This window comes from Macaca thibetana, chromosome 2 (assembly GCF_024542745.1).
Source record: "Macaca thibetana thibetana isolate TM-01 chromosome 2, ASM2454274v1, whole genome shotgun sequence".
NCBI classification, from domain to species: Eukaryota; Metazoa; Chordata; class Mammalia; order Primates; family Cercopithecidae; genus Macaca; species Macaca thibetana.
In genome coordinates, this window is record NC_065579.1 from 180,834,733 (window position 1) to 180,854,150 (window position 19,418).

General features: G+C 35.0%; 1 protein-coding gene across 2 annotated transcripts in view; it reads right to left on the minus strand.

Moving 5' to 3' along the window:
- Window positions 1-3,887: 3,887 nt before the first annotated feature.
- The window catches only part of EPHA3 (EPH receptor A3), a 358,761-nt gene continuing 343,230 nt past the window's right edge, over window positions 3,888-19,418 (minus strand). For both annotated transcript variants that reach the window (XM_050778973.1, XM_050778974.1), the window contains exons 16-17: window positions 13,240-13,395; window positions 3,888-6,595 (exon numbers count right to left, since the gene is read on the minus strand). In XM_050778973.1, the coding sequence (XP_050634930.1) occupies window positions 6,490-6,595; window positions 13,240-13,395 (262 nt within the window). In that variant the 3' untranslated portion in view covers window positions 3,888-6,489. The remainder of the gene's footprint in view (window positions 6,596-13,239; window positions 13,396-19,418) is intronic.

Genomic DNA, 19,418 nt, shown 5'->3' on the forward strand with positions numbered 1-19,418 from the left:
AACCCAGTTTTTAGGGATATAAGAAGACTTGAAGAATGAGTAGAGATTGGCTAAGTGATTCTAGACAAAAGATCAAAAAGGTCAAAGGCTATGATGTATTAAGCAAGTGTGGAATACTCAGCAAACTACAAGTGGGTCAGTACAGTTGTATAGAGTGTAAGGAGTTAGTGGGTTAACCAGAAAATAAGGAGAGAAGCAGGGTTTTATTAAGGATAGGTCTCATGTGCCAATACCAAAGAGTAGTCTGTATTTTAGAAATAAAAACTTGGCAGCTGCAAGGTAAGTTCAGTGTGCATGTGTGTGCGCGCGCGTGTGTGTGTGTGTGTGTTCATAATTAAGTGGGTTATAATTTAAATATATAGAAATTTTTCACAAAGACTCAGATTAAGGATTCTCTTGAAAAATCAAGAATTAATATATACACCTACTATGTACCTACTTAAAAAAAAATAAAACCTAGTTTCCTTAAACCTTAAAACAAAGAAAAGGAAAAACCAGGATTTCACACTGGATTGGTGTTGTCTTACACCTGAGAAGTTTGCTTTTAGTGGAAGAAAAGGCACTTTTTTGGGTCAGCACACTCTTCACTTGCTTCACTTGTTTATATAACCTGCCAGGTCCCTGAGGCATTTGAGTTTGCAAGCCTCCTGAGGAGGAACTACAACATTAACTTTGCTGTATTAGTCTGGCTGCATATTGAAGAGCAGGTTGAAGATACCAAGACTCAAATCAGGGGCACAATTTAAAAAATCCCTTCTGTAATTCAGAAAAGTAATGAGGATCCACCAGTGATTCTGCTGGGCAATAGAGAAAAGGGATGAGAGTGAGCATTTCTAAGGTGGCATTGTTAGGGGATCAGTTAGACAATGAAGAAAAGGTAGAGGGAAGAATAAATGGTAACATTTTAGTTTTCCAAGTGAGTCAACTTGAGAGTCGTCTAAGTTTAAGATTTTCAAGAATCAGACACAGGAAGAATTAAATCCGCAAATAATTTTTGCTAGAAATGCCTGGGAAGCACTGGAATAGGGTTTAAGAGAAAACACAAGGAGCTTTCAGATAGAAATACAGGTCTGACACCTATAAAAGGAAAGAGTGAAGGAAGGAAAATTGAATAGTAAAGAGCTCAGACTGCAGGGGATGCCTGAGCAAGCTTCAGTTAGGATGATTAGAACATGAGATACAAGATTGCTTGTTAGAGGGATTTACCACTTGAGAAGAAATGGCCTGGCCCTAGTACTTCCACCATACTCAGTCACTGACAGGCGTTAACCAAGGTAGAGCATGGACTGCTAAAAATATGTTGGGGATTTTGAAAATATAGCAGCTCACAGTTGTCAGCTAACTGCTCTCTTGCAATAAGCTCTCTTGAAAGGAAATCTGAGCAGTGTACTCACATAGCTGACAGGTACCATTAGTAGAAGTATTGGATTTATGTAATAAGAGAAAAGAATTACAAATAGTTGCCTACAGAGAAAAAGAAATTGGCGCAGTTAGCAAGAAACTGGTATTTCTCTGATAAGCTTTTTGGAACAATCTGCCTCTGACATATTATTTATGTTAAAAGGAGTTGTGACAGAGATTGCGATATAAATTCCAGAAACTTTCCATTTTTATTTAGGCACACTGTCAGACTACTTTCTTTATGTTCTCTTGCAGTTAAGTATGGTAGTGGGGTTGAGTTGTAGCCAGTGGGACCAGAGAAATGGTATCTACCACTTACAAGCAGAGTTCATAAAATCTCCCCAAATGATCCTCTCCTTCATTTTCCCGGCTGGAAGTAGAGGATTTCAAGGCTCCACAAGATAGAGAAAGTATGGGCTCCTAATTATTGCAAAGAAGGACACCTGGCAAACACCTACTGTGGATTATTCTGTGCTAAGAAAGATATTTTTATTATTTTTAAGTTGATAATATTTGGAGTCTTAACTATGTAGCTAGCATTAACCTAAGAGGTGTTGCAAGAAAAATATGTTTCTATATAGGAAACACATAAATATTTGTAATGTAGATCTTTACATACTTTCAGAGGCATCTTTCCATAGACATTTTTACTCTGGAACTCTTTTTCCTAAAGCTTCAGATTCTCATCCCCAATACTCAGAAACTTATTAAAGTTTGGCTTACACTTAAAGTTTGGCTTACACTATATATTTTACAAACCCATGACGTTAAGCTGACTTCTCCTAATCCTCTACTTTGACTAATGGTGCCATCATTTCCACAGACACTCAGGACCTAAATTTTTGGTTTGCCTTGATTTCTCTCTTTTGAAGCATTCTCAGAACAAATCAGTAAATCGGTAAATTTTGTTAATCCTCTTTCTTTTATGTATTTTTGTATGCTTTCCATTCTTCACATCTCTATTCACCATCCTGGGGTAGATGTATAGCGTCACACATAGAACACCAAAATAGATTTCTAACATCACATAGTCTATTTGACCTAGTCGTCTCCAAGCCTCTTTTGCAAATTGTCATTGTCACTGTCCCCAGATCACTGTGGAAATTATGGTAGCTATCACATGATGGGAGGAACACAGGATAGGAAGATTCCAGTTTGAAATATCTATCTACCCAGTAGGGTGACCTTGGGAAGGTGACTTGGACATTCTGAGCCTAGAGTCCCTTCTCACATAAAAGTAGCTAATCTCCATTCACAGAACTGTTGCAAAAGATTTAATGAGGTAACTTGTAAATGATGATAGCAAAACAGCTGGCTCATGATAATGCATACTATATATTTACTGAATGAATAAATACATTATTTACCTCTTCTCTTCCCCTTAACTTATCTCCTGCTTACACAGTATTCTCTGCTCCACTCAACTTGACCAAATCCTATTTCTCCTTCAAAGCAAACACAAATCAGACCTGTTTTTTTAATCTCTTCCTAATCACTTCCTTCTCTATGGGAATGTTGATCACTTATTTTATTTGCATATTTTTGAATTAGCTTTGATTGATTTTCATATGTAATCATTTTCTTTAAGTGGACTGCAATGACAAGGTACCTATTGTATACAAAGTATCAGCTGTGCCTTAGTACGTGGCTTGCAGTTGTACTTTATTTTATTTTTTTTAATTTTTACTAGTTTTATTTGACCTGACCAGAATTCCTTTCTTCGTTTGTCATAAGCAGCATTCTGACTTTCTGTTGGACATAAACTACTTTTATACCACGAACCGCTGAAGAGCATCACTTTCATGTAACCTTCACACACTATCTCCAAGGGCAAGCACAGGAGTCAGTACTTGCCAATCCGAGAGATTCATTCTCCAGCCCAAAATAATAGGGCCTGTGATCCAAGAAAGGCCTCATGATCTCTGTTGGAACTAGAGAGACAGTAATTCTTTCATAGGAGTTGCAATGCAGAATTAGATTAGAGAGAGTAGTATTTTTCACCTTGTAGAAAGACATAGCTTGCAAATTAACCCAGTTGGAAGAAAAATAGGGCCAAGGGAAGAAGACAAAGAATGAGAGAATTAACCCTGTTGACATTGTTTGAATTACTGGTTCAATCTGTGTCTGATCTCTTAGCTAGGGAGTTTATCCCCAGATAATTCTGTCACTTCTAAACATTTTCTTTTTTAGAAAATTAATACAATTTAATTGTTTTCTGTTATTTGTAATCAAAAGAGAACTGCCTATTACAGTTGTGTTTATTAACTTCGAAATAATATTTACTGATTATTTTTCTGGTTTATTCATAATGAGATGTAGACCAAAAACATGTGGATTACACAATGTAAATCCCTCCTCACTAATGGAGAATAAAAACCCAGAAGCATATTTTTTGTGACTTATGTAAATTTCATTATTTTGCTTTTAAATAAGCACATATTTTTATATATTTTTTTTAAAACTAAACTTCAAAGACCACTTCTGTATTCCAATCTGTAAAAAATATTTTCATTATGTTTATTATAAAAATATAAATGTTTCCACTACAAATCATTTTACATTAGTAAGAGGCCATCTACATTGTACAACATAAACTGAGTAATATTTTGAAAAGACAAGTTTAAAGTAAACACATACTGCCAATCATATCACATTTATAAATGGCTTGATTGATATTTAGCACAGCATAAACTGAGTGAGTTACCAGAAATAAATAATATATGCAAATCAAATTTAAGATACAAAACAGATCATATGGTACATAACATCGTGAAGGAGTTGCGACCTTATGTTTACTGAAAGTCAATGAAGTTCCTGTGCAAAGAGATGGCCATAAGCATTCTAGTACCTCTACTCCACGGTTAAGAATCGTACACTTATGTTTACATATGTACAGGGTAAGAATTGTGTAAAGGAAATTTATGAGAGGTCAAGTAGAAAAATATTAATAAAATGAAGAACAGTATATGGTGTATACAACCTCTACTTTCAAATGGAAATCACAGCCAAAATAAGTGAAACAGATTCAACAATCCTCAACTTCTATTAGTTTATGAAATGCATGGGTTTTGTTGAGTGTGCTCAGAATAGTACCTAAAAAAGTAAATATTAGTCTGGGAAAAAATTAGATTGAAACCATATTCAGATCTCATTCTAACACTCCAAACACAGAATACTTGATTTAAAAAAATGTTTTCTAACTGCTGACAGGAGGTATAATGAAATTTGTGATTAATTTTATAATCACAAGTGTATTTTTAAAAATGTCATGCTCTTATATATCCAATACAGAATTCTAGTAGCCTGATTTGACTCAGGAATATTGCCAAGATTTGAGAAACAATCTTATATCTGAAGGAGCACAATCTAAGTCTTATTACACTAAACCTACAACAGATTAGCACTTGTGAATTTTGATTTGTGATTGTAAGCTGTGTTTCATTAGTGTTCCGTTTTGCATAAGAACATTAAGTTTGCAGCATTGTTTTATCCATTCTGTTCTTGTGATGTATGCATTTCTTATACTCAAGATCATATCAGCATTAGAAAGAGTATTTATAGAGCTACAGTGTTGCTTCAGAATATATTACTAGCTAGATATCCACCAGGTACATCTTTTCAAAATTACTGAGCAAGCTCATAGTTAGCCTTTATGTAATAGTAAGTCTAATCCCTGTGATGAGAAATCTCTCTCCTGCCTACACATTTGAGGCATTTGCTAGATGACCAACTATTCTGAAAATGTTACATCCAGTAAATTCAAAGCAGTACACCAAAACTGCACCATGTGCATTGAAGTGGAAGACTCTTAAAGATAATAATACCTGGCACTAATGATCACAATAATTAATTAATTCACCTAAACACCAGTGATACAGAGGAGTAGTTCTGTTATCGTCATTCTCTATAAGCAGTTCAGCAAGTTTAAGCAACAATAGTAAGTGACTTTTCAAAGCCAGTGAGCAAGTAATTTTTTTTTCACTCATGCATTGGCCTATGTGCTGTGTTGCCAATTAGTGCAGCAATCTATATAGGATTCCAATTCTCTCCAGTGTAGCTATTCTCGGAAACTCTAACCCAGCTCCTTCACTAAAGGAGGGAGTTGATAGGCTCTAAGCACCAGAGCAGGAAAGGTATGTTATCTGGTTGAAAAGCCATTGCATACAAGCTAGTATATTACACTAAGTTGTGAGCATACAGTTTATAATAAGTGGAGAGGCAAGAATGATTAGGATAACAGACTATGAGAGATTTGGTTAGTGTATGAACAGGAAAAGTATTTCATTTTTTAAAAATATATGTAAGTGGATGGTTCAAAAAATCTGAAAGAAACCCATCATTATCTGTGTCTAGTTAGACTGCTGACAATTTGAGAGAGCATTTGGCACTTGGCTGTAACAAATCCATATTAAATCATCAAGGCATAAATAGAAAACAATAAAAACAATTCAAAAGAAAATAAATATGTACTTTTTTCAAAAATTAAGACATTTCTTTACATGATATACTTAAGGAAGCTAACAATTTAAAAATGTATAGTACTTAAAACAACTACAAATTTCTTCTCTATATGCTTTAAACAGATAAAAGAGAATAATGCAGTGATAAGGTAGTAAATATGGCCAGATAGTTTGAGGTATAAATTCCTCTATGTTGCTTGCTTTAAAAGAAACAGAATACCTGTTACAGATTTCCTCTGTATATAAAAATATTACAAGTCTTTTCTTTTGTGGCTACACCTAAACAAAGCCACCATGTCCGTTTTGTTATTTCACTTGTTTTGATTTTATGATAGTCAGTTTATGATCAATGGCTATATGCTAGTTCTTCACCATTTTACGCTGAAGAATTAAATTTAATCCATTAACTAATATTTAAAAAAGCAATTACAAAAAAATACCCCACCCACCCATCCACTAAATGATAGGGGAAAATAAAGAGTTTTTCAATTCCATTTTAAGGCATTTGTACTCATATTTGAGTGTCTTATTGGACTTGGAACTTCCACCAGTATCTCCAGCATTATTGTCTGTGTGCAGGATGATGCTACACCTTCCACAGCCACCACTTCCTTCCAGAAGTAGTGCTTTACACGGGAACTGGGCTATTCTTTGATTGTGTTTCTAGAGCTGTAATGCTACTGATGACCTTCTTCTGTGGCCCAACCACCGTGACACCAACCTTTTTCATGTCACTGTAAAAAAAGAAAACAATGAAAGAATCGGTTTCTTCGATAGTATATAAGCAGATTTTCAATTAGCACAATTTGCACAACGATATATTCTAGTACTGTGGACCTAATTGCCTGATATTTATATCATCGGGATTATGTCCTGACTGTTCCACCATCTTGTAGAAGACTATATAGATGGTGTAGTGGCTTGAATAGTGTTTCCTCAAAATCTCTGTCAATCCCAAACCTCACCATGTGATGTTATTTGGATCGAGGGCCTTTGCAGATGTAACCAGTGCATGGATTGGGAAAATGCCATACTGGATTAGGGTGGTACATAAATCCAATGATGGTTTCCTTATAAGAGAATAGGATACACAGAGAAGAAGGCGATGTACAAATGGAGGCAGAGATTGGAGTTATGTTGCCACAATTCAGAGAACACTAGGATCCACCAGAAGCTAGAAGAGACGAGGAAGAATTCACCTCTAGAGACTGGAGCAATCGTGGTACTGTCGCATCTTAATTTCAGATTTCTGCCACCAGAATTCTAAGAAAAAATTTTCTGTTGTTTAAGCCAATAAATTTGTAGTAATTTCTTGTGGCAGCCTTAGGAAACTAATAGCGATGATCACATATTCTTTGTGGGGCTTTATCTCTTTCCCTTGAATCTGGGGACTACTTTGACTAACAGAGTATGCCCGAATTGACACTGTATCACTTTCTTCACTCCGGTCTTAGGAAACTGCCAGCCTCTACTTATTGCTTTCTTTAGTAAATTTGTGTTAAGCCCACTAACTGGCAGCCATTGTTTAGGTTGCTGTTGATAAACGGAGTAAAAAAAAAAAAAAAAGAATCCCAGTTCTCATGGAATTTACCTTCTTGTGGAACAAGACGGGGGCTCTAGAGCTACCATATAAAAAGTCTGACTATCTGACAGTATTGCACAGGAGAGGCCACATGTAAGCACTCTGGCCTACAATCCCAGGTAAGACCAGCTCTGTAACTAACTGCACCAAGGCAGACGTCGAAATGAAAGCATCTCCAGCCCTCCAGACCAGATCAGTCCATTTGTCAGCTGTAAGCTTCTGTCAACATCAACTTCAGAGCATAAAGAATCATTCATCTGAGCTCTGCCCTAATTTATAACCCACAACACTGTGATGTCTAATAAACCTGTTGCTGTTTTAGCCTTTAAGTTTTGGGGGAGCCTGCTGTGCAGTCGTAGATAACTGGAATAATCTCATTAAAGTACACAGTTCTTTCAAAGTAGAAAAACGATGACAAAGACATATCTCTTTTTATTAAATATATAATAATTTAAAGTCGGAAAGTAGGCATTAAAATAAAGACTATAAAAACATAAGGAATTTCATTTAGGAAAAAAGACAGCTAATGTGCAAATGGTTAATTATATATTCTTGTTTCAAGTAATCAATTCATATATCCATGTCTTTCAGGATTGAGGGATGCTCAAATATCCCCTTCTAATGACAGCTTCCCCAACCCTCCTATTTAATATTTTAAAACCTTTCTATACTTGTATCTGTACTTTCTGTTTTCTTTTCTTGTTTCATTTTCTTCCAAAGCATTGATTACCATCCAGCATATTGACTTTCTGATTTATTTTCTTTATTCCCTGTCTTGTCCCACAAGAAGGTAAATTCCATGAGAACTGGGATTCTTTTTTTCCTTTTTTTTGGACTCTGTTTATCAACAGCAACCTAAACAATGGCTGCCAGTTAGTGGGCTTAATACAAATTTACTAAAGAAAGAAACATACAAAATCTATTTTTCTGGGTAAAGACGACCAGGGCATAATGTATCATTTGTCAAGGAGAGCCAGGAAAATTCAGAATGGCAAGGAAAAAAGAAAACATGTGAACACACCACACACACACACACACACACACACAGACACACACACACACACAGAGGGGTTTCCTTTATACTGACCATAAAGAAAGAAAAAATTGGGAATTCAACTACATAGAAATGGATTAATCGATTTCTTAAGAAATGGGTTCCTAGGCAATAAAGGTGTTCAAGAAGACGATAGGTAACCATTTGAAAAGAAATGTAGTTGTTATTTAAGCATCAGGGCATTAAATTAACCAAGATTCTGCTGAATTCCTACCATCTGGGCTGAGAAAGTTCCTGATGACCTGAAGGTTCCCTCCCTGCTGACTGTCAAAGGGCTGATAAATCCTCTGTGGACAGCTTGTGCCTTGCCTTAGGCCCTGTCTGATCATACTCTTCCTCAGGAAGGCTACTGGGGATGTATGGGAATGTGAGGCTTGCCACGCTTAGGGTAACTGTGGATGATGAAAGCCTTCACTTAGAGTAATGTATGCTACTTCTGTTGATCGCTGCCTTTGAGAATGTGCATTACATGATTTTGATAAACGTACCATGAATCTATCTTTAAAATAAAGAATACACATTTCTCCACTCATCCCCAAACTATAGCAAAGTCAGTTTATGAGTCTAGAGCCAGAAAACAGGACAGATACAAGTATGGGTACGCAAATGAATAGATGGTCACTCTTTCTTCTTTCTTTCATCTTCTTCCAATACCATATCATATGTTTTGTGACTGGTTGATTTTTTGTCCTTTGTCTCTTCCCTTTCCCCTTCTTAAAATAATAGTCATGGAAAGTAAATATACATACACACACACACATTTATATACATATATATATATACACATATATACACACACACACACATTTATATAAGTAAATATATATATAAAATATTTATATATTCCAATGCAGTAATTGTCTGAGCTCTTTGAGAAATTTAAGCATAGTTACTGAGTACTACTTGCTATGATGTTTGGCCCTGATCTTCCTTCTGAACTGAAGCATTCATCCCCAAGTGGCTGGAAAAAAAAATGTGATGCTGAGTTCACAGACCGATTTGGGACATTCCTCATCACTTCTTCATATATGCACCTCCTGAGCGTATTCCTCAAAAAATGTTCTGCCAAAAACTGTTTTACATTCTGTGTCTGTGAACCCAATATAAGCAAACATATATATAGGTTTATGTATAATATATAATGTATTTTATATATGTTATATATGTATATATGTGTTATATAATATATAAATGTATATAATATGTAATATATATTTTAATATTATATATGTTTATATAAATATACTATATATAAATGTTTTATATTTTTTTACTTAATGCAAATGATTATATTGGGCTTTTGAAAAGAGAATTAAAGTAATTATCCTTTTGGGTTATTCCTTAGCTAGGGTTTTTAAACACCCTCTAGTCTCTCTATTCTTGCCAGAATATCTTCTGTCCACTTATCTGCCATGTCCACTTCTCTGCCATGTCCAAAATAACTTGGAACTCCCAGTTGCTGCTGTCTCTATAACACTCTGTGTGCTCATTTCATTTTGACTGTCCTGTTCAGAAGAGTGGTGGAAAAGTTTAAGACTAAAGAGCAGCTCCAGACTGAGACCAGAGGTTAATGTGTTATCTGGTACTTCAAAGGCAAAGGGATAGGTGATGACACTTTGAAAATGGCATCCAAGGGTGCAGGATAATGACATGTGGCAACTAATCTGCTTAATATTCATTCCACACACTTAATTCTCTCTCTAGTTTCACAGTCACAGTGACTCTAACCTTTCCCTTTCTCTCTTCCTTTCTCACTTTAACCTTCCTAAATCCATCTTAGGTTATGAAGTAATGTCTTGAAATACGTATTTATTAAATGAAATTGCATATGTTCTGGGCTTTGTTCAAAAATTAGATAACTTGAGTAGCTTGCATGTCAATGAACTCTCTAACGAAAATAAATTAATATGAATTTGAATGTGAAATTTTATTGATCTTTTCCTATACTTTGGCAGCCTGAATAGAAATAAAAAAGAGATTCACTATTCATCTTAGGTATCTTTTTCTATTCTAGGAGAATCTCTACAGTTATTTGGTCAAGCGAATCATTTCTGAATTGAGTCTGGATGGCACAAAGAAAATAGAAACTGAAAGCAATCAAATTCAAACAATAAGCCCAAGAGCCTGAAAGAAAGCTAAAATATCTAGCTCAATATTTTACAGTATTTATGCTGAAAATGTTGCCTCATTATATTTACCCCAATTATTAGTATATTAAAGATTTCTAATAAATTCTCATTTTGTAATATAAACTAAGAGCATGAGGTGCACGACACTACAAAGACTCAAGAAAAAAAGCAGCTCCTTTCAAGAAGGACTGTTAGGGCAATAGATGTTAATCCCATATTGTCCCTGAACTGAGGAGAAAGGACAGAAGAAGGAATATTGTGGGGAGTGTAATACAGACATATCCATACCACCTGACTCAGTGTGAAGGACAAACCTGAACAAGCTGTCTTTCAGCAAAAGTCAGCTTTTATCTTAAATGTATTTGCACAGGTTGTTCAAATAATAATAACAATTAAGTAAAAATATTCCAACCAGCCAAAAAGAATTTGACGTCCAACACAAGTAACGTCGCTAACTTGGAAGTATGACAAATGCTGTCATTCACTTTTTCAAAGCAAATAGCTTTCTTATCACATTCATAGCATATAATGGCTGACAATATTTGAATTGCAAACTAGCAGTTAATCTTATTAACAGCGTTCTGCCTTATACATTTCAATATAGTGTTTCAATATCTAAACGTTTCGAGTGTTGATATTTTATTGAGAATAAACATTTGCATAACTTTGCCTTAGAAAATCTGTCAATTATGTGGAAATGTTCAACTTTGCGTTTGCTTTTTGCTGTGCTTCTGTGCTTTATAGCAGGTGTTTTGTATGTCATAACCCTAACTGTTTATATTACTAGAAAAAAGGATTTATAAAAATATTTAAATACATGACTATATCCTGAGACTGTATCTGACCAAAATACGTACCATGGAAACCCAAAGTGTACTGTCGATTGGGTCAGAAGTCTATTCAATATACACCACATTCCACTTTGAACAGGAGTGTTGGTGCATGTTAAATAGACTAGAGTAAGTTTATTTTTTTAGAACGAGTCCTCTTCTTTAATAGTAATAAACTCTTCCTGTAAGTCTTCTGTGGCTTTATGTCCTTCTGACTGTAATGTTGCACCAAAAATTATAAACTTATTTATTTGTTTGTTGGGCACTTATATCTATTAATTACATGGCACATTCCTTTTTGGCATCTAATCTGTCATTTTTCACAGTAATGCTGAATGATTGACAGAGTGGCAATGAAAGTCTTTATATATTCTATAATATTTAAATATTTAAATATTATTGGGAGATGATAATACTTAAAGAAACTTGGAGGACTAAAGGGTTTATTTAATTTAACAAAGATCAAAGGAAGACTGACACAAAGATGAACACAGTTTCCCAATAGACCATGCAAGCTACAGCATTCTGGACAATTTTTGGTTTATCTATCCAGTACACACCTCTTTCTTTGGGACAGTTCTCTATCTTATCTTCAGGAAAGGGCCCCTGCAGCCAAGTTCATACTACCTCATTCTACTGCTTTTGCAGGTAAATGACTAGATACTAGCACACATATGACTTTGGAGGTGCCAATGCACAAGAGGGACTGAGCCAGTCCTACTTTCTCTCCTGGGAACTTAGAATTAGGGGAGTTGGAGCCTGGTCAGTTGAATAGCACTAGAAGGCTCTATGACCAACAGTTGAGAAGGGCAGGTTTTAGCTATGTGCATGGGAATCCAGAAAACGTCACTGTGCAGAAAAAGAAAAAATGAAGCAGTCACATTAGGAAGTGAAGTAAATTGGTTCTCAATCACAGAGAGATGAAGAATGTAACTTCCAACTCTTAATTTATCAATTCCAAAACACCCTACTTTGTGAATAAGAACCAAATTTTTAACTATTCTCTGGATTCACTTGATTCTTTATATATACCCTTTCCTTGAGTCCATGTGTTTCTCATATCAATAGATTCCTGTTACCAAAAGATTATTGTCCACAAAATATAGCATATTATACTTGATTATTACTGGCTTTTAACACATAAAACTATCAACTAATATTAATATATGATGCATATTTTCTTTCTCATCTGGCAATAAGCCTTTTGAGGAAAACTCAAAAATTCTATCTTAAACCTAATTATAACTTCATTTTCTAGCATGATATCCTTCACAGAGTAGACAAAGATGAATACATGATGTTATGTTTATTTAGCAACAATGAAAACTAGTTTTAGACTTTAATACCTTTCCTTGTACACCAGATTATCCACTTGGTTCTCAATTTTCCTTATTCACAGATGTTAAGCTTTAGTAAAAATAACAGAAAAATCACAAAATGCAGAAATATAATAATCATCAATCTGTGTCTGCTAATGTTTTAAATTAGGGTCTTGGGTCTGCAGTGTGGTTATGGGTGTGAATCTGTTGGTTGATCTGTAGGTCATATCTGGTCTATCTAAACACACTGATCCTTGGCCCTATCTTGAGGGAGGAAGACACATCAATATGTATCAATCCAGAAGCTGTGGGCCACAAGGAGACCCAGGGCCCTGATTAGCAAATCCAGGAGATAGTACCTCAGATCTACCACTAATATTTATAACATGTCAAGTCAAGACATGAATATTCAGCAGAAAGTTCAAAAGATCATTCATTCTTCTTAATGAATTTTTTTTCCTTACTCTGTGGAAATCTTGGCTATTGTGTCACAAGAACTGTACTCCACGCCTGTGAAGATTTCCTTGCAATGTGCTGTCCGGACACCATTAAGCCAGTCACCTGTTGTGCGGAAGGTAGTGATATCCACATTGCTTTGGTCCAGAAGAAGGTTTGATGGCCTGCAAGAAAAAAAAAAACACCAACGGGAGACAGATCAGGAGTCAGCAGAGTTGCTGTGTGTCAAAATTTGACACTAACATCAGCAGGAACTTCCAGACTTCATATGGTGTTCCTGTTCATTTGTGGAATTTATCTGCCATGAAAGCTTCATCTGTTCAAGCTGGCAGCTTGGAGGAACGCCGTGTAATCATCTTGTCTAAGTTCTCCCCTTCTCCATCCACAAGTGCTTTTGAAATCACTGAAAATTTGCCAGCGAAAGACATAAATATATCCATACATATTTTATTATCATTTAATTGGTTTAATCACTAGCAAAAATGGTAGTAATTTAGGATACAGTTGCAGTAGGGAGGACACACTGAGTTCTTTGCTGTCTGCTTTGATGATGGATTCAGTTTGAATATTTAAAATATTTCCCACTGGATGTTTGTTTGTTAGACATTGTGCAGGTTGCTGTCTAAAGAATGGCTTGAACAATCTAGGGTATACCTACAGCAGGACATAAACTCAACACAGAGTTAAATAATGTTGCATGTGATTAAAACTAAAAATAAAAAGTAATAGAAAAAAGTAGATGACTGACAAGAAAAAACATCCTTGCGTATTTGACACCAAATGAAGTTCACACATACACACACAGAGACTCAGAGGGGGATTGTAATTGTGATTTATATTGCACAATACAACCAGCATTAAGAAACAGGGCCAGGCGCGGTGGCTCACTCCTGTAATACCAGAACTTTAGGAGGTCGAGGCCGGCTGATCACCTGAGGTTAGGAGTTTGAGGCCAGCCTCACCGACATGGAGAAACTCCATCTCTACTAAAAATACCAAATTAACCGTGGTGGCACATGCCTGTAATCCCAGCTACTCGGGATGCTGAAGCAGGAGAATCGCTTGAACCTGGGAGGCGAAGGTTGTGGTGAGCTGAGATCGCGCCATTGCACTCCAGCCTGGGCAACAGGAGTGAAACTCCATCTCAAAAAGAAAGAGAAAAAGAAAAAGGACTTCCTTCCATGTAGGATTTTTTTTAGATATAAATACAGGCTTACCCATCTATCTATGAATGCCCGCAAGACCTGGTAAATCAATGGAATGGAAGAGGCATGAAGGAAACGAAGGAGACAATGTTTGCCTCCCTGAAGAGCCAAAATGAGCAATCAGTTGGTGAAATGTCTTTGGTATGTCCCCACCCCCTTTTTTTTTTAGCTCTTAGTGGCCTCTTTAATTGTCCTTTGACTTATAAGACTGGAGCCAGTCACGAGGTGAACAATTTATTGACTTATCTCTTCTTTATTCTTAAGGAAGGGAGCTTGGGCACAAGGTAGTTATAAAAGCCTTTAGTTTTGGATGAATAATAACAACAACAGAAATAAGTTTTGAAGGCCCTTGTTTTCATATTGTATCGAACGTTCATGTGCACGCAATGTGGCAGGCATGATGCTAAGAATATTCCACAGACACGAAGGACCTTAATCTTTACAGCACCTGTTAGGCACTGATGCTATCCCCTAAGACAGATAAAGAAGCTGAAACTAAATCACATTAAGTTACAAATCTGAGTTTCCTCAGGCAAAAGAGGCAGAGCTGGCATTTAGACCCACATTATTCTATTCCACAGCCCATATTCTTGACTGCTACACTGTGCCATTTAGGTAAAACTTTGTTCATATTGCATTTCCCTGTTTTTTTCTTCAACGATTTATGATTCCATCATTTGGCACATTCGATGTTTACATGCCCTGAAGTTTAGTACACAGATACTGGAACCATAAGGCCTGAGTTGAATCCCAGGTATATCACATACTATTTGTGTGACCTTGAGGAGTTTCTTGTCTGTTTCTTTATCTGTAAAATGGGGATGATGGTGAGGATATCGATTTCACACCAATGAAGATTAAATGAGCATATGTAGGTAGCACTTAGAACAGTGCTGGCACATAATAAGCACTATCTGTTAGCTGTTCATTATTCTTACATAAGGTAACACTTTTGGTGAAATGGTTAAACTTCTGAAAACTTCAAAAAGAAAATAGCAGAGTAAATATCAGTTTATATATAATGCTGGGAATGCAATGATCTTGTTAACCACCATTTTAAGTAACTAGAAATTTAGTCATATATAATATTATGTACATAATAGTATAACATTCCTGGAAAGTAGCCATTATTAGGGGCTTCATTAGAATAGTCAATAACTTTTACAACTTGACAATCATTCCATAGCAAATGCTTGAAAACAGAAGTGCTATTCTGCTGTCTGTGATTTTTTTCGTTATTGTAATAAAATACAGTATTAATATTAAAACTGTATATATCATAGCTTAATCTTTATTGAATAATTAAGAGGGTACATTTTGACTTTTTGCCATTTTAGTTATTCAGAATCTTTCATTAAAAATCTCCAAAATTAGGAATATTAAAACTACAACTTCATATTTTTCTTATGTACTTGAAAGATTTGTCTAAGTGAAGTCCATCATTTGAAGTGCTTAAATTCAAAGTTTAGAATTTGTGGTGAGAAGATGCCAAAATAAATAATATATCGATATGCATTTATCCTTATTTTAGAAATAAATTTAGGTCTCTAAGGGGCTAATTTCAATATCTTTAGAAATAGCACGGAATAATAGCAAAATGAACAATATACATGAAATAAAACCGTATTATGTTTTACATATGAGTAGCAATCATTGATTACCATCTAGGATATGTGGTAAAAGCTCCTCTTCTAAATGAGAAAATCTGTGAAGAAAATCTGTGTCAGCTCTGCTCACACCTAAATAGGTCTTTTGATTGAGAGGTTTCTACCACTTCTGGTGATATTCTTCAACTTACTCCCTTATGCACAACAGGCCTGCTCAAGTGTAAAGTTGATGTGAGCCCAGACAATTTTAGATAGTGCCCTACACCTACATGTTATTACTTGGAACATATGAGAAGTTTGTGAATTCACTATCTGGGTTTTTACAGGGATGCATTAAATGTATTTGATAAAAATGGTCACATTTTAGTGCAGTTTTAACCCTGAGTTTCAGAAAAAAAAAAATTGTAACATTGGTTCTGACTCTATTTTCATACTCTGTGGAAAATATAGATTAATAGTCCCCTCCCTGTGATGGTCATTTGTGTAGTGGAGGGCAGTTGAAAATGAAGGATTCTTCAACCTTCTGTCCATTAGACTAAACTCAACTACTTCAATCCTTTCTATTTCACAAGTTCAAATTATACATTGAAAATTGTATAATTATAAACTTTCTTTCATTGGAAAAGTTTCAGCTTCTGTATAATTTCTATATAGTTTCTATTTCTATGATACAGTTTAGTTTTACTAACTCTCAGAGATTATCTAAAAAAGATTAGGCATTATTATATAAATATTACTTTTTTCCTTTAGCAATATCTGGAAAACTATAAAATATAAATATAACATTTCATATGTTACTTTCTTCTGAAACATATATGCAAGCCACTTTCTATGATTTTATAAATTACTCATCTGAGAAAGAAAAATCGCTTATTTTTATAATTGAAAATTTTGTGTTTTTGTTGTTTACCTAAGAACTTCAGGAATTACAGATACACAATCCAGGTGTCAAAATGTACACAATGTTCTTGGGTTTTTTCAGCATAGCTATCATGAGTGAAATAGCCTCCGTCACTAGCAAGCATTAGATATTACATTAGACTCATTGGATAAGTCACTGAACCACTAAAAAATGGATAAGAATAGCATTAAATCAGGTGTGAGAAGATTTTATAAGAAAAATGATGTGAAACCTAGAATGAGACGAGACATTAAACTATCTACAGGCATGCGTGTGCACGCACCACAGTTTCTCTGTCTACAGTAGCTGGAGCACAGAACCTTATGTCACGTTTTAGTCCCATGAATAGTAATACTTTTTTATTTATGGGTTTGTGGGTATGAAGAATCAAACCCCAGGACATTTATTCAGAATATTTATGAAGTGTGCCTAAGAGCAAAATGCAGAATTCTTTCTTCTCAGTTCAAAATAGTTTGTACTTTTACACTCAACCCTTTAGCCAGACTCAACAAGAGTTTAGAGAAAATTAGTATAAACAAATTGAAATAGAACAGGACGTGTGGATTAAGGATTAGTGACCCCAACTGAGTTTGTCTGCTTATGACTTGGATCAAAGTACATCCAAGACAAAAAAAAAAAAATGACCTAATTTTAATGCCAGTGACCTCAGAATAACCAGCCCTGCAAAGTATCATTTTTCCACTTCCAGGATTTCTCTGGGGATTTCAAATAAAAATTGGTTCCTTTCCTCCTCAGAGAGGACATCTGGAGAGTTTATCAATGGATAGGAATTTGTCTCTCACTGTGAAGAGCCTGTGATGTCTCTTCATGCGCACCAAGGGAATCTGGGCCTGGGAGCAGCTGCAGGCATTGCCGTTTTTTCAGCCCCAGCCCCAGCCCCAGACATCGGGTCTGAAGGGGAAATTTATAGGCTGGGTGATGTGCACCGTGAGCTCACACTTTTACTAGACAAATTAGATAGGTTTCAATCCATGCAGCTGTAAACGATGTCCTACAGAGCTCCACCTGATCTTTTACAGCTTTTCATAAATCAGTACCTACTGGCTGCAGACCGCAGTCATTAAAAAGAAATCATGGAAATTACATGTTTGCTCAGGGGAAGTGAAAAATAACTTTCTTCCCTTTCTTTCTCCCTCCTTCTATTAAGATTTGTGAATTATTCTTTCATGGGTTTTCATACTGTTGCATTAGAGAGGTACACATATAGTTTATTCCCATCGAATCCTATTTTAGCTGTAAATAGGTGCATAAAAATTAGCACCAGATACTGGGGAAAAATCTCAACAAACAACTGCCAATCCCAGGAATATCTTCGGATAATAATCTTATTTCAATGCCATCTTAGAATTCTGACTCACTAGTTATCCATTTCTGACTTAGTAGACTCCTTTTGATTTATAAAGAGATTTACTCCTCAAACATCAAAAATAATAACTAATACACATTTCTTGAATAAGTATATGACTATTATGAATAGAAGGAGGTAATAATATTCAAGATGCATACCGAAACATTATACTTATTTCTTATTTGTTGTGAATAGTTTCAGGAATATATTAAACCTAAAAAGTAACTTTTAAAGCCAAAATACTAATAATTATATGTGAATTTATTATTGTTTGAGACTAGTAATATATTTTTTCAGTACATTTTATAACTTTTTTTAAAATTTCAAATGTTTCCCCATTGTATTTCAGGGGGAAGATCTTATATTTGTCAATTTATTTTAATGTTGATTGCTGATGACCTTGATCTTTATCACTAAAATTAAAAATCCAGATACGATAAAATGAATTTAATTTGTCATCAGTAACTAAAAATAATTTTGAATATATACAGTTCCCAACAGGAACCTAGTACAAAAATGACATGTTAAGGAGAAATAAAGTCATTGTATTTATTTTAATTATCTCTAGGCCTTAAGGACAAAAATCTTTGAAGTTATAGCCGTTACATCTGGTTTAATTCCTCCCTGTGGTAAAATTAGCTGCTTTGATTTTAAGATTAAAAAAGAGAGAGAGAGATCACTTGGGTATTCGGCATATTTGTTTCCCTCTAAAAGGTTCTGTATCATATTTGTTCACTGAGGAAAGTCACCCTGTCAGTTTCAGAATTTGAGGTCAAAGTCATTTTGAGGAATAAAGGCAGATTGTTTTTTGGTTGTTAGATTTATCTTGAAGGATATGGTATTTGTCAAAACAGCAGTTATTCTCAAAAAGAATTCTATTACGTACTCTTAAAGATCAGAAACTTTTTACTAATACTTGTTTATTTTATTAACTGGGAAAAATATGAGTATTGTTTATTTTTACTCCTCTCTATGCTGCAAGTTAATAAAAATAAATCCCTTCAAAGTTAGTGATCAATGCCATGAAACAATATATCTAAAAGCATTTCAATTAAATTAACTAAATATAATTGGGTATGCAGAACCTTTTATTAAATATTATTAA